Source organism: Amia ocellicauda, chromosome 23 (assembly GCF_036373705.1).
Source record: "Amia ocellicauda isolate fAmiCal2 chromosome 23, fAmiCal2.hap1, whole genome shotgun sequence".
Lineage (NCBI taxonomy): Eukaryota > Metazoa > Chordata > Actinopteri > Amiiformes > Amiidae > Amia > Amia ocellicauda.
The window spans coordinates 17,637,005-17,651,665 of record NC_089872.1 but is presented as its reverse complement, the minus strand read 5'-3'; the positions used below and the strand labels follow the sequence as shown (position 1 = coordinate 17,651,665).

The 14,661-nt window shown below is 47.9% G+C and overlaps 3 protein-coding genes across 12 annotated transcripts in view; 1 reads left to right on the top strand and 2 right to left on the bottom strand.

The window, feature by feature from the left end:
- Positions 1-14: 14 nt before the first annotated feature.
- mea1 (male-enhanced antigen 1) lies at positions 15-2,502 on the bottom strand. Of its 2 annotated transcripts, none has more exons than XM_066697169.1 (3): positions 2,194-2,502; positions 852-960; positions 15-504 (listed from the first exon to the last, which is right to left on the bottom strand). In XM_066697169.1, the coding sequence occupies exons 1-3, from the start codon at positions 2,500-2,502 to the stop codon at positions 341-343; spliced, it is 582 nt and encodes a 193-aa protein (XP_066553266.1). In that variant the 3' UTR covers positions 15-340. The 2 variants fall into 2 exon arrangements, with proteins under 2 accessions (XP_066553266.1, XP_066553267.1); XM_066697170.1 differs by lacking the exon at positions 15-504 and adding an exon at positions 513-744.
- Positions 2,363-4,859, top strand: dnph1 (2'-deoxynucleoside 5'-phosphate N-hydrolase 1). Of its 2 annotated transcripts, XM_066697171.1 has the most exons (5): positions 2,363-2,456; positions 3,190-3,431; positions 3,845-3,916; positions 4,140-4,250; positions 4,631-4,859. In XM_066697171.1, the coding sequence occupies exons 2-5, from the start codon at positions 3,290-3,292 to the stop codon at positions 4,750-4,752; spliced, it is 447 nt and encodes a 148-aa protein (XP_066553268.1). In that variant the 5' UTR covers positions 2,363-2,456; positions 3,190-3,289; the 3' UTR covers positions 4,753-4,859. The 2 variants fall into 2 exon arrangements, with proteins under 2 accessions (XP_066553268.1, XP_066553269.1); XM_066697172.1 differs by lacking the exons at positions 2,363-2,456; positions 3,845-3,916 and adding an exon at positions 2,524-2,630.
- A 100-nt stretch (positions 4,860-4,959) lies between these two features.
- The window catches only part of cul9 (cullin 9), a 30,437-nt gene continuing 20,735 nt past the window's right edge, over positions 4,960-14,661 (bottom strand). For 7 of the 8 annotated variants that reach the window (XM_066697164.1, XM_066697165.1, XM_066697158.1 and 4 more), the window contains 17 exons: positions 14,383-14,584; positions 14,048-14,219; positions 13,748-13,893; positions 13,442-13,571; positions 13,053-13,255; positions 11,453-11,715; positions 9,763-10,138; positions 9,377-9,517; positions 9,115-9,279; positions 8,729-8,892; positions 8,398-8,491; positions 8,134-8,208; positions 7,893-8,003; positions 7,551-7,668; positions 7,180-7,313; positions 6,815-6,906; positions 4,960-6,384 (listed from right to left, as the gene is read on the bottom strand). In XM_066697164.1, the coding sequence (XP_066553261.1) occupies positions 6,162-6,384; positions 6,815-6,906; positions 7,180-7,313; positions 7,551-7,668; positions 7,893-8,003; positions 8,134-8,208; positions 8,398-8,491; positions 8,729-8,892; positions 9,115-9,279; positions 9,377-9,517; positions 9,763-10,138; positions 11,453-11,715; positions 13,053-13,255; positions 13,442-13,571; positions 13,748-13,893; positions 14,048-14,219; positions 14,383-14,584 (2,809 nt within the window). In that variant the 3' untranslated portion in view covers positions 4,960-6,161. Of the gene's footprint in view, positions 6,501-6,814; positions 6,907-7,179; positions 7,314-7,550; positions 7,669-7,892; positions 8,004-8,133; positions 8,209-8,397; positions 8,492-8,728; positions 8,893-9,114; positions 9,280-9,376; positions 9,518-9,762; positions 10,139-11,452; positions 11,716-13,052; positions 13,256-13,441; positions 13,572-13,747; positions 13,894-14,047; positions 14,220-14,382; positions 14,585-14,661 lie in introns of all 8 variants that reach the window. The other variant, XM_066697163.1, reaches the window with a different exon arrangement.

Genomic DNA, 14,661 nt, shown 5'->3' with positions numbered 1-14,661 from the left:
AATTAACTCACCGGTGACATTCTTACAAACTTTATTCTGGAAATTTGATCCATTCATTAAAATAATCATGGTTGAGCTATGAACATTTGGGGGGAAACAATTAAAATACAGAGGAAGATATGATTTAAAGACTGATGAAATAAGAAAAACAAGAGGCAGTCGATTAGAACGGGCTGTACAGTTTCTCCATGAAGATCAGACTCTGTTAGAGTGAAGACTGCTGTGAGTTACTTATCTGGGACGGGTCACATCACGAGTGCGATTCACATCCACGCTCTGGGCTCAGCAGGCCTCGCCGGGCCAAAGCAGCAGCCGCTGCCGCCGCCGCAGGGTTGGTCCCTCATTTCCGGTCCAGCTTGAGCCCAGCGGAGGCCTGTCGCGTCTGCAGCGTCTGCTGGACCATGTCCTTCCACTGGTCGTCGGAGATCTCCCTGGCCCAGGGGGGGATGCCCAGTGAGGGCAGATTCACGGCTGCCATGGTCCTCTTCACCAGCTCCACGTGGTCTGTCAAAGCAGGCAGCGAACACATGGCCGTTACAGGCATTCATTCGCAACCACACGGTAACATGGGTGTAGTATGTTCAAAATAAATACACTCTGGCCGATCTTGGAGGCAGATAGAGGGACTGCCAGACTACTTCAGTATTTAATCAGCATCTCTGTCAGCCCCACAGCTTGGCTAGAGAGACCAGAGAGGAGGCAACACAGCCACAGACCACGACCCTGGATTAACCAGCTGGGTGACTGCAAAGATGATAAGAAAGGCAAGAAATGAACAGACGGTTCAGAGACTGCACTGCCGTGTCTGTAGGGAGGGGACACGAGTGTGAATGTGGGGAACGGGGGCTCACCATCATCCATGGGGATAGAGCTGTTGCTTTGCAGCGCGGCCGCCCCTTCGGGCTCATCCTCCTCGTCGCTGTCGGGGGGCGGTGGCTGGGGCAGGTACAGGCCCATCGCCTGCACAACACACACAAACACGCGTGACTCGATGCACAGCTGCACGGGCTATGTTAGAAACACATGGCGGGAAGGGAGCAGTACACAAAAAATCGGACCAAGGCCAAATATGAGAGCAACTGCGCTGACTAAACACACACAGTTGGCCAGTCTCCCCGGTTCAGTGAAATAAATCAGTTGAGGAAAGTCAGATACGAGTCTCCCTTTAAGTGAAACAGGCAAATAACTTCCAATACCGCGGGAATAACAGGATAAAATAATAAAGGAGTCATGGCAGCCTGAGTTTTCATGACCAGACAGCACATTCCTGCCATGAATCTTGACACTTCAGCTGCTGAAGTGACTGACTGAATGAGCCCAAACCCGGCACTGACAGGCCTGTAAGCAGGGAGTGAAATGCAGGTACTGTGTGGTTCACTCTTAGTGCTGATTCACCTGCTTCATCCCCCACTATTTCACATTAAGGCAAACAAGCTAACAATCCCCTGAAAAACTTTCACACTTTCAAAGCTATCCTCGATAAAAAACACACATCTGAATTGACCAGATTAGCATCAGTTCAGTTACCTCCAGTGTCAAGCCATTTCATGTGCAAATGCCCTTTAAATACATTAAATATTTCAATGCAAGGTTTAAAGATACATGTGATAGAAACTCAATGAAGGAAAGAAACATTTTAGGCTAGTCTCACAGTAGAAACCAAAGACGTCCACGTGCCCACCATGCCACCTAGCATCTCACTACAGTGACAATATTGACGAGGAGTCCTCATTAGTTAAGATATTGTCTGTCTATAGGACTTTAAATCATTTCCTACAGGCTGTATTTTCCATTTTATTTTTATTCCACAGAGTCAGGCGTTAGAAGGAATGGAAGGCGCTTCCAAAGGCAGGAAATGATCAGAAGACCCAACATCTCACACTTCCACCCAAACCATCACTTTTCTATACAGCAGCTAATTCAGAGAGAGGTGGCGTCCCTCTGGGTCACTGAAGTAACTGACAGGTCAGGGCAGGGGCTCCTCCAGGCCCAGGGTTGAGAGCCACTGGTCCAACAAGCCAGCAGGGATGATCGGGGCCTCTGCAGTGTAAGAGGAGGGACTTGCTATGTCTTACTTGTGGAACAGGGACAGGGATGAGTACATACTGCCCCACAGTGACCAGTCTGCCCCACAGTGACCAGTCTGCCCCACAGTGACCAGTCTGCCCCACAGCCAGGCTCAGACACAAATACCTGAATCCTGTCCTGCACGTCCTGCAGCTCCTCCGAGAGGCTGCCCGGCCCCTCAGGCTGGTCGGGCAGGCTGGGGTGGATCTGCCCCGATTCCGGGTCCTGGTTCAAGGGTTGGTAATAGTAGCCTCCTCCATCCTCCTCCTCCTCTTCCTCCGCGGCTCCTTCCTCCTCCTCCTCGGGCTCCTCGCCGCTCCACTCCCCGCCGCCCTCCAGGACCCCTCCGTCCGAGATCCGCTCCTGGCCCAGCTCCTCCTCGGCGTTGGGTAAGATTCTCTCCGGGCCCATCTCTCCGGCTCTCGCCACTTCCATCCACGGGCGCCAGACGCAGGTGCTGCGGCGGACAGACACACGGACAGGACTGAGCTGAGGACTGCGGGACCTGAAGCCTCAGCCTCCAGCGCTGCCTCATTAACACACCTGAGCACCGCTGCGTGGAGGTGCAATCATATATACTGATCGATATTGATCTATACTTAGCGTCAGAGATCGAGCTTTTATATCAATAATTCAATATATTGTTTTTCATGATGAGTTTAAAATGATACGAAGACAGGCAACATTACAACACACTTCCACTCAGATCCCGTGATGGTTCGCGTCTCCGCTGGACAGATACCCACATTGTGCTTTAGAGCAACGATAACATTACTGTTTAATTCACACACTCCAATAATAACACATTTTTGTAGGCGGCTGCATATTCAACAAGAGCTTACCTTCCCGACTTCTACTGTTAATAACGTTTATATCCTTAAAAACACCGTGTCTCCGGCATAGTAAACACATCCACCTACTTCCTGTACGGCGCGGAAATACGTGCCCACGTTGCCAACGTCATTGCGTCATCAACATGCGCCACACCAATTTCAGACATGCAGGCTGAAACACTACGAAACAGTCGATATGGCAGTGTTATAAAACGACAGGGAGATTTATTGTACCGGTGGAAGAACTGATACATAAAAATAATTGAAGATGTCTTTATTTTCGCTCTAGGGGGGTCTGCCGCCAGGGGGCGCTGTGGTGTACATGAAGAGGCGTGTGGCGCTCTCGCTGGGGGGGTTGCGTTTGCGTCGCGCTCAGTGCATCTGCAAACATGGCTTTGAATATCTACTTCTGCGGGAGTATCCGGGGAGGCAGGGAGGACGTGGCAATCTATCAGAAGATCGTCCAGAAGTTGAAAAAGTTCGGTAAAGTTCTGACAGAGCACGTCAGCCACGCTGGACTGTCAGAAAGAGGTGATTTTCGTTTCAACCATATAGTCAGTGGCTTTTCTTTGCATGATTGTATTCAATGACATTTTTCCTGCGGACTGTACTCGTTTTAGCTGCTGCACTTTGGGCGCAGTTCTGCACCTTTGAAACAATTACAGATAAAGCAAAGAGCTGCTCTGTGCAGAACTGTGGAAATCTGCGCAACAGCCACCAGGTGCCACTCTACTTCTACAACAGGGTGTTTGAAAATAAGTCATTAAATATATTTGAATATAGTGCTTGCATTAATGGAAATATATCTATCTAATTGCCTCCTGGTATTTTTGCAGTTCGGAGTTTTTATCTTTAAAAGGCATGAAGCATGCATGTTCCTATACAGAAGAATGTGAAATGCCAATAGGGTGCTGCCTCATGGCCTGTATTGCACACTGACCCAGGTGAGGATGCCGCCTGCGAGGGAGACAGAGCCATTCATGACAGGGATGTGGAGTGGCTGCAGAAGGCTGACGGTGAGGGGATCTTGTTCAGGATGCACCAACACTTATAAACAAATACTCTCTTTTACAATGTACAGGCATATGCAATAGCCAGGTTTTGTTCTTATTGGTGTCACCCAGATATACCCAACAGGTAGCGATGCAACAATTGAATTCTACAGTGCGGGGGATTAGTCAACCTGTGGCTCGTCTCTGATCATGTTTTTGCCCCTTTCCGTCTCTGTCCCTTGGTCAGTGATTGTAGCCGAGGTGACGCAGCCCTCTCTGGGAGTGGGTTACGAGCTTGGCAGAGCCGCTGCCATGCACAAGAGGATTCTGTGTCTCTTCCGCCCTTCCTCTGGACGAGGTAGGATATCAGGCACCAACCCTGCTGAAGATACCCTTCTCTTCCAGCTGGATTGAATGCATTCACTGATGGCTTTGGTGTTAATGGATATTGGGTTTATTTACTTTTTCCCAACCTCTCCTATTCCTTGCAATGTGACTTTTATGCTCAGTATCTATACAAGTTTTGAGACATGCTTGGTAGATCCATTAAATAGTGCTGCCTGAACAATTATTCTTAGGGTTATGAAAATGTAGGTCTCGTTTAGCCTTGCTAAACTCCACAAGGAACATGCTATTGTGTTCATATGTCATTGCTCCAGCCTGATCTCCCACAAGATGTCCCACAATCACCCCAGTGCTCCAGGGAGAGTCTCTAAATGTGCCCGTGTCTCTCCACAGTCCTGTCGGCCATGATCCGGGGAGCCGAGAACGGATCACTCTTCCAGGTGCGAGACTACAGCGAGGAGCAGGCCGAGACTATTGTGGAGGATTACTTCCGCATGGTTGTCAGTTCTACTTAAAAGGCTTTTGAGAAGTTACATTGCTGCATCTCAAAACAAGGAATCTAATTTTTCCATTTGTTAATATTGTTCTTACTTTAAATAAAAAAAAACGTTGGCACATCTTATTTTGTCTTGCATCAACAGAAATGGCAAACCTCTAAAAACTGCTCAGACCCGGACCCCTACATATGCACAGGCATTTTAAGAATGAACAAAAATAACGTGTTTTAGCAGAAAAAGCTCTTTATTTAGTAAGCTGAAGTTGCGTAACTTCAATTAATTTTTTTCAGAAAGATAGAACATTATAGATGAACAATATATGAATATATAAGGATCTCAACTTTCTGTGATAACTAAGCTGAAAATTCCATCAGACTTAAAGCAAGACATCAACAAAACTTTCTTCTATATAAGAACATTGAACATGTTCAAAAAGTTGTATTTCTTTTTTTTTCCAGAAAAAAAAAAAGCAAGAAAAAGCAAGTTACATGAATTTTGCTGCTTTGCAAAGTGTATTTTATGAGCCATGGTAATTCCCAATTATTGCAGTGAAGTCTTGGTAGAGGTGATTGGTAGTGAGTTCTGCAGTTCGAGCATCGTATGTTTGGGTGTCTTTGGTGGCCCTGTGGAGCACTGAAACGCTTTGCACCGCCATGTTTCTCTCTCCCGTTTTTTTGTTTTGTTAGCCATCAAGTTTTACATGGGACCTTTGAGGGTCTAGTTTAGCCCTAAAAAAAAGCTTCTTTACAGTAGGATGCATTGTATCTAACTAATTTAATTTATAACAAAACCCTTGGCTTCAGACCCATATCTGTGATTGAGCTTCAAAACTTAAATAAAAACATGTTGAATTAGAGGTGGCCCCATAAAGGCATGTGGAAATGCAAACCATTTGAACTAGCAAGGTGAGAATTCGGTATTTAAGTGAACTTGGGGTAATCAAAATAAGTCTTAAGAGTTACTATGGTAAACTGAAGGTCATATTCCCCAATTCCTACCTTTCCCCCTCTTTTATCAACACTTTTGCGGTGCTGTAGCAGTTGACTCTCGAACCCCCACGATTACCAAGTCTTCTAAAACAGTCTCAGAGACAGTCCCATGGCGAGTTTAGGGATGTTCACCGCAGCTCCTTGGACTACGATCAAGATCTCCTCAAAACAAGAACAATAAGAAGCGACTCCCCGTCTCAGTGGGGACTACACCACGCAACCCAGCGGCATAGACCCTCAAACAAAAAACAGTCATGCAGTCTCTTTAAAGACGAAAGGCCGTCATCACTCTACGGGTCTCCCCCATGTAAAACTTGAACAGGCTTTCCTCGTGTAAAAAAAACAAACGAACGAACAAAAACAAAAAAAACCTCTCCGACATTCCTTGCTCAAGTCTGTCATTGGAGCGGGAAGCGGGGCTCTGCGGGGGACGGCGCTCTAGTCGTAGGGGCTGAAATCCCGCTCCAGGTTCTCGGACTCGTCGTCGTCTGAGAAGAAGTCGTCCTCGTCGATGTCGTCCTCGTCGTAGTCCTCGTGCCACTCTGGGACGTACTCGTCGTCGTACTCCTCGTCGTCCTCCTCCCCGTCCCCCCCGTCCTCCCCGCCGTTGTTGTTGTTGTTGTCCGATTCGCACGTGTCCGAGCCGCCCTCCGACTTCACCCTGCCGGAGAGAGCACCCGTCACGCACTGAGCACACACACCCGCGGCCCTCACTGGCACCCGCGTCTTCCTATGTTTTGGTTCGTTTGATTTTGGTTCGCAACAAGTGGCAAAGCGCTGAAATACAGATTTGAAAGGAAACGGACAAGCTCAGCAGTAAAGACAGCACAACACACATCTCTCTCTCTCTCTCTCTCTCTCTCTCTCTCAATTCAGAGCCCAGTCTACTCAACTCCACACACATTTATTGGTCAGGGGAATAAATGTTGCCTCACGTTCCCCCACCATCTGAAGTTAAGCCTGAGACAGTGCTTTTACATTGGTCAGCTGCGCCTCTACTGTAGTGAAGCTGCTGCTAAGCTCATGAAGATAAAAGCAGTTCCACCCCATCCCCCCGCATGCTGCCCTGGACTCCCCCCCGGGGTACTCACTCCTTGTTCGAGTCCGCCTGGTTGGCGATATTGGAAGCCTGAGCCGCCTCCTGCTCGGGTCCCGCTTTCGACTGGTACCCCACTCGGAAATCCTGCAAGAGGAGAGATATGAGAGGGGCTGGCCGCACCTTTCCTCGTTCTAGATTCACCTGCTAGCTGGATAGATGCTTACTAATGAACCTTCAGTTTAAAATCCTAGCACTCCTACCACATCATCTACATCTCGTTGTTTATTCCCGAGATGGACATTGTCACACAGTCAACGACATCCACTCGTTCTTCAGCCCCTTCAAACGCACAGGGTGACAGTGACACGGCTCCCTCCGAGCACCAGGAGGCGGATCGGAGGCCGCTGAGGGGCGTACCTGTGTGGAGTGCTGCAGGATGGCCACCAGTCTCTCCTGGATCCGGCGGATGAGCTCCAGCCCAGTGCTCAGGTGCTCGGGCTTCAGCAGGCGGATGCAGGACGCCAGGTCAGTGCACTGCAGCAGCGTCTCCTCTGGACGGGAGAGAGGATTAAATCAGTGAGCCGGCTGAACCTTTTACACTCCGGTCCCATCCCTCTATTACTGTTTAATTGTTTTCTTTTAGATGCCGGGATCTAAGCACGAATCTAAGTATGACTATTTCAGCGTAATAAAATCCAGAGGACTCGCCTTGTTTGATCGATGAGGCTTTGTGTGATTTATCGAGTTGATAACGGTGTATCTTATGAAACCCGTCTCTCTCTACTCACCCAGCAGGATCTGTAGGGCATTGGTGTGGAGCTCCAGGGTCTCTGTCTGCTGCTCCATGATGTCCATCTTCTCAGTGTCCTGGTTATAGTAGCTGTACACGCACGAGTAGGCCAAGACCTAGAAACCACACCCAGAGAATATTACAACTGAGCTGGTGCCCTCTTGGAAGATAGCATCTTATCAAGGTATTGCTCTGGAGAAGGAGTCTGCAACCATTGTCTTACAGAGCCATGGGGTGACCTTCTTTAGACCAATTATTTGTTTTATTAAGTTTGGCCAACTTTGGCTCTTTTGCCCAGGGCTACAGACTCCTGCTCCCCGTCAACAGCCTGCACTCCCACCTTGCGAGCCTGAGCCAGGACCTTGCAGGCATCAATCACAAACGTTAAGGATTTCATCTGCAGGGCTTCATTGATGGAGGAGACCTTGTTTTCCAGATTGATGGCAAAGTCCTGCCCGAGAACAGAAGAAGGGAGATTGTTCAAAAGGAGCAGAAAAGCTTAGAAGCTGCTCTCTAGGATTTCAAATCTGTACCATGTAAAAATGCGACAACCACACTGAGAAACAGAGAAGACTCCTTACCTTGGCCTGATTATGGAAAGTGCATCGTTCATTGTAATCCTGAAATTTCTTCTCCTGCCGCGCAGCTTTACTCACCTGTTCACACCAAAAAATTAACCCACCTTACTGTAACATTAATAAACACAGGAAGTTCGCAGTTTCCAGAAACATTATCCAAATGCATTGCAAAATCTCATCTCAAAACACACTTGTGGACTACTTTATCAATAAATACATTTGTAAATATAACTCTTAACACGGAAGAGAACCGCAGTTGTTGCTCACCATAGCAGAGCAGTTGTAGTAATCCTTGTGCGTTGGTTTCCAAGGTTTGAGGCACCGCCAGCAGAATCCGTGGTTACATTTGGCACAAGTCATACTGCAAGCACAATCAAAGGACATTCATTATGAAACCAGTATGGTTGTCTACACATTCATGCTTCCAGGGGCTGCAAACGGACAGCAGGACTAAGATCAATCCCAAAATGAGCAGCACTCCTAGTGTAGCTGCATCTCAATCCCAAGAACCTACTCCCTCCACGGAAGACACAAGGCATGGACACCATCTGAGGTGACGCATCCCGACATGAGGTTAGTCCCAGTGCCGCGTACTTACTGCAGGCAGCCCTCATTCTTCTCAATCTGGGCCTGGCAGCTCGGGCAACGCTTGGAGATGAGCTTGGCCAGGTGCTTACTCTGGGCCTCCATGCTCATCCCTTCGTAATACCCGCCGTCGTCCATCCACTGAGACATGTGGCTGCAGCTGGCGGGGTAGTGAGCCTGGTGATGTAATAAATACGAGAATTGTTAATTAAAGTGGGAGGCTGTGTAACCATGCAAACTTTCTGTCGGTGCTGAAGAAGAGGAGATGCAAAAAAACTACATAAGACGGCAAGAAAGGAAAATACAGAAATCGTGCGATTATCTTGACTTGAGCATCTCGCGGCAGATTCACACACAATCCAGTGACCCACGCCGTTTCGGGTGTCAATGCAGACCCACCTCGGGGAAGTTGCAGCTGAAGCAGGAGGACCAGCAGCACTTGGAGCAGGTGCCCACACTGCCGATGTTCTCCTTGCAGAGGATCTGGTCGCAACCCTGGGGGTTGGTGCACCAGGTGAGGTTGGAGCAGCACTCCACGTACCCGCGGAGGAGTGCGTTCTCGTACTGCAGGGGACACAAGGAGGGCCTCCTTTATCGGACAAACTCATATAGGAGCAAGAGTGCCACTGAAGGGATCGTTCGCTTTGGAAGCCGAGCTTACCTTGGCAAGAATGTCCTTGTCGGCGAGAATACTGCAGATGAACTCGGAGGTCGGCTGGGCACGGCAGTCGGTGATGGGGCATTTGCAATTCATAACTAAGTTCTGCTCAATCCTAGTCGTCAGGTACTCCTGCCAGCATGACTAAAACACATGGAAGATGCTCTCTTTCAGTACCCATTGAAAGACTTCAGATGCCATTCAATTATTTTCGGTACAGGTACATGCCCACAAACACACAGCCAAGCACATCTGTGTACGATCAGAAAAGGCCCCCCCCCAAAAAAAAAATCCCACACATGCAGACTGAACTGAATTAAAATGCTGAAAGGACACAGCTCCCAGTGCAGGGGAAAGCAGAGGTGCATTCTAGGCCGGGGGTGACTCACCCTGCAGCAGTAGTGCATGCAGCAGAGAGTGGGCGTGGCCTCCAGCTCCCCAGAATGCGGGATGAGACATACGGGGCAGTGGGTGATGGGGCTGGGGGGCGGCTGGGGGTTCCTGCCCTGCAGCCCGGCGGCCAGGATGAGCGAGTCGGGGTCCTCGGCGTAGCGCTGGATCAGCAGGTCCACATTCCACTTGCAGTGCACCAGCAGGTGCTCGGCGCGGTCCGTGGTGATGCTCAGCGTGTCGGCCACCTGCAGCACCGTCTGACTCATCAGCTGGCGCACCTCCTCCTGGGTCATGGTGCGGCCCATGGAGAACAGCACCGCCTCCAGCACCCCGTCCTCGGAGCTGCGCGGGGCGGCGGAGAACCCGTCCATGCTGGAGGGGAGAGACACAGGATCACACTCACTGACAACAGGGGCCCAACGTTCTCACCACACCAACCCATGCAACACCTTTGCATTAGGGAGTCTTAGTTGTTTATTACTTTTTTTTACCCCTGATCAATAAACAAAAGCCAGGAAACAGAGAGCGTTTAATAGATACCTTATTAAAACAAAAACAAAAGTTAGAAAGCTAGTTCCCACGGAAGCTAGTTACTCAATTTTCGACATAAATCTAGCTGCCCAACGGGGACTTCAGATACAAGTTAATAAAGATCAAATCGTGAATACATCTGCATCAGTCTTTATTCATAAGCAACAATAGGCTGGTGTGAGATTTCCTTTTCACTATTTCTACAGCAAATCTTGAGTCTGAATTCAAGGATAAAGCAGAAGGCCTCGCCCACTCTCAGTCACTTAAAAATGAAAGAAAACTTATAACACACAAAAAAAAAAATTGTATTTAATTGTGTTATGCATGCATCACTTTTAATAATAAAACCCAACAACAATTGTTGAACAATTTGAACCAAGGTTTAAATCAACAGCATATTTTAAACACATGCTGCTCAAGGCTAAAAAGCTCTTAACTTCCTAACAGCTGTGTCTACGTTTTAGATACTGAACATCCAAGTCTCGGTCTGCTTCAGAATATGAAAAAGCCAGATCTTGTGGCCCTAATGCATTTTATTCAGACATCATTGGCCTAAGACTAAGTCCAAATCAAGTGCAACCATCTGAGCGATAATTAATGTGCCTCCATCATTATGGGATGTGATATGCCACACAAGACAACAACAAAGGATGTTGAAATGGAATTTCTTTATTTCTTAAAATAATAAAACAAACTGGTGTATTTGCATACTACAGGAACATTCAGCATTACATGATGTTTTAGCCCGAATTCAAGAGTCAGTGAGTTATCAGAGGCAGGCGTCTGAGAGAGACACCGTTCTCGTTAAAAGGTCTACAGTATGCAAAGGTTAACGTAAGATTTTCTTTATTTCGGCTACTTCTAGTACCTGACAAAGGCGCTAAAGTAATTTGTTGTGGTAACAGAAGTGTGATCTGCTTAATGCTTAGATGTTCAGGAAAGTCCTTATGCATCCTTCTTCCAGCAGGAGTGTCATTCATTACTCTCACACAAAACGAAAAAGAAAATATGGTTCTGGACTTTTCCTCCACCTCTCCAAAAAAAAAAAAAAAAAAAAAGCCAACAGTGGGTAACGCCTCCTTGCCCCACCCTGCTGCCCTAACGCCCAGCCCTGCACCGCCCACACTCTCACACGGTCAAAAGTCATCCTCACACCTGAAGGCGGACAGAGCCTCCTTGTTGCCCACGCTGGCTTTCTTCAGGTCGTGCTTGCTGAAGGAGATGTGGGCCTGACCCTTCTGGGGGGTGGTGGGGTCCTCGGGCACGAACTCCAGGATGTGGGGGCTGTCCTCGTTGCGCCGGATGTAACCCTTGTTGATGAGGTGCATCACGCAAGAGAGCACGTCCGTGTTGCTGCAGCTGAAGCGCACGAGGCGCGGGGACTTGGAGGACTCCTGCTGCTGGCAGGTGTCGATGACCTGTGAAGAGAGGAACAGCGCTTTAGACGACTGTACAGGACACGGACTCCAGGACAACCTCAGGGGAAAGGAATATACTACGGGAATTTTGCTTTTTCATCCTGCAGAACATGATCTTTCTATAGTAGTGCCACACCCATGTACTTAACACTAGAAGCGCCGATATTTCAAACTACCTACAAGCGCCAAAGCTAGTCATTGTAACCGATAGCTCTTTAACAGCTGTGATATGATAATCAAAGGCAAACCACTGTATAAAACTCATAAGTTTTATTCATTAACATCAAATCCAACACTTACATAGCACAAATGGAGTATTTAAATTTAAATATGATCATAAAACTAAAAAATATTATTGCAATAAATAACATCAAAGCACTTTTTCTAAACGCACACACTGCAGTCAAAACATAAATAACTATACAGCGTACAATACGCAAAAAGTTCAAAACCAGCATACAGCAAGGGAATGAAACAAGTGCAAACAAATATTGGAATAATGCTCAAAAGAAATATTTTATAGTTCAAAAAATAGTTGTACACTAAGTAAACATTTTCAACACCGTGTAAACTTTGTTTTCAACATACAGTGATTGTATTCACTGTAGATTTGTATTTAAATACACTAATTTACTATATATAGCCTGCATACCTGCCAGCTCGTATAGTCCACACAGGACACGTTTCTCCACTTTCCCTGCAGGAGCTCGTATCTCGCACTGCATTTTGACAGCCCTCTCCAGGTGAACACTTTTACTCCCCAAAATATAGCATTGCAATAAATGCTCCTCCTCTGAAAATGTCCATATTTTGCGTGCGATGTGCCTGCGTTATTGTACTCTGTACTACATGCAGTAGCAATCGCGTATTGATCAGTACAGTAAAAGCAGTCTTTCAATCACATGATAGACAGGTAGAAATTGCCAATTGAGTGCGAGGCTGACTGTATTGTAAAGGGCAGGTAGGGTTATGCATTATATTTGATTTATGATGTATTTAAATGACCAATCAAAATAACCAGATTTTGGCTATTCTAGGTAAATGTGTTTATAATTTATTTATTTTCACGTTTATGCAGCTAAAACGCTATAGGCATGTTTAATACATATAGTTAGGAAAAGTCACGAATGGGTATGCACAGTGTATTTAGGAACACAGAGGAATTCAAATTTCAATAACCAAATCGGTCAAAATGACCGGCTCGGCGCTTCTAGTGTTAACTGTCAATAGTCAGGGTGACTTTTTGTTAAACAGTAGAAACAAGGCTTGTTAAGAGATATTCTTCAGTTGAGTTGCTTTACTTCTTTTGGTGAACTCTTTAAAGATGATTGACTCACCCGGAAGACCAAGTTGTCAATATGCAGCTCCTTCTCGGCCTTCATGATCTGAATGATCAGGCAGTAGATGAAATTCCTCTTCCTCTCCAGCGTGCTGGCTGCATCTTCGTCCACATTCAGGTAGGTCTGCTTAGGCAGCAGGCAGCAGTAGCTGTGAGCCTCGGAGCCCTGAGTCAGGGCCTGATTATTCAGCTTCAGGATTCCTGCGAGGAAGAGCGCGTGAGCCGAGGGGTGAGGGGAAGAAGAAAAGAAAAAGTAATTCACACCCACCTCTCCCAGTCAGTCAGACAGGATCTTTAATCTGAATTGCTCTCTTTTTAAATTAAAGCCCTTCTCAGCCCACCCGCTCCTGTTGCTGAACAATGGCTGCTCGCCAGGCTAGCGCTTACCTTTGGAGGAGTCCTGTGTGGGGCTGGTATGGATCAGGATGCCCTTGTCTGCTGTGAGGGGCTTCAGGGCCTGACTCAGCACCACCGGAGAGAGGCCTGTGAACTGCAGCAGCTCCTCCACGCTCACCTCCTGGACAGGGAACAGTAAGAGCAGACCCTCAGGAAACGCATACACTGTGCTGTCACAACCTTTGTACCAGCTACAGCTAGTCAAGTAAAGCACCCCAGAGGCATTTTCTTTCATTGGAGTGCTGTTGTTTTGCCATTATCGATTTCTTCTGAAAGCAGGAGGATGTCCAGGCCTACCTGTTGCTGGTTGAACTGCAGCAGGATGTACATCTGTAGTGTGGATACGTAGAGGGTGAAGGAGCCGTAGGTGAGCTCTGCATGTCCTAGCCAGGTCCACTGCAGGCGCCGGGGCTTTGTGTGGGTCAGGCTGTACATGCTCTGACCTGCGGGGAAGGAAAACCACGTCAGCCACCATCCTCACAGACAATGCGCCCCTGAGATTCTGTTGATGGATGTATCTGCACCTGGTACAACGACCCTGAAGATCACCCAGTCAACAAAATCATCATCACAACGGTGATCAGAGGAAGCCCTTACTGTTGGAGTAGAACTCGGTGAACTCTCCCAGATAGCTACACAGCTGTGCCGGGAAGTACTTGCTGGGACTCTCCAGGTAGCAGAGGGAGGAGATGGCCCAGCAGCGCGGGGAGAGCACCAGGACCTTCACATCGCTCTCCTCCTCGGGGGAGGATGGCTGGTCCTCCATCATCTGCAGCAAAGGAGCAAAGCACACCATCAGTCATTTGGGAAAATAGGGGAAAAAAAACTAAGCCAACCTAGCCCTGATACAAAGACAAACTAGCCCATTGAAGCACCACCAAGATCTTCTCTCTTCTGTCAAGCCCCACCCCATCCCTCTGTGCATGTCTCACCTCCTCGTCCAGGTCCTGCAGGGTCTTGTCCAGCTGCTGCAGGCGGTACAGGTGGAACTCCTGCTGCAGCTCCTCCGACTCCGTCAGGTTCTTCAGCATCTGTTGGGGGAAGCGGTTGGGGAAGCAGGTGCCGATCTGATCGATGACAGCGCTCTCCAACCACACCTTCCCCTGGCCCAGGAGGCGGTCGCCCAGGTAATACCTGTCACAGGAGGAGGCAGGTGAAGACATGGGGACAGGATGAAACAGACTTGAGCAAGCGGAGCCAAAGAGTAGACA

Excerpts from the sequence above, each read along its gene's own strand:
- dnph1 (XM_066697171.1), top strand. The coding sequence starts at position 3,290 with ATGGCTTTGAATATCTACTTCTGCGGGAGTATCCGGGGAGGCAGGGAG. Across the intron at positions 3,917-4,139 it reads GTGGCTGCAGAAGGCTGACG|TGATTGTAGCCGAGGTGACG; the intron begins GTGAGGGGATCT and ends TCCCTTGGTCAG. Across the intron at positions 4,251-4,630 it reads CCGCCCTTCCTCTGGACGAG|TCCTGTCGGCCATGATCCGG; the intron begins GTAGGATATCAG and ends GTCTCTCCACAG.
- mea1 (XM_066697169.1), bottom strand. The coding sequence starts at position 2,502 with ATGGAAGTGGCGAGAGCCGGAGAGATGGGCCCGGAGAGAATCTTACCC. Across the intron at positions 961-2,193 it reads ACGTGCAGGACAGGATTCAG|GCGATGGGCCTGTACCTGCC; the intron begins GTATTTGTGTCT and ends TGTGTTGTGCAG. Across the intron at positions 505-851 it reads CTCTATCCCCATGGATGATG|ACCACGTGGAGCTGGTGAAG; the intron begins GTGAGCCCCCGT and ends CTGCTTTGACAG.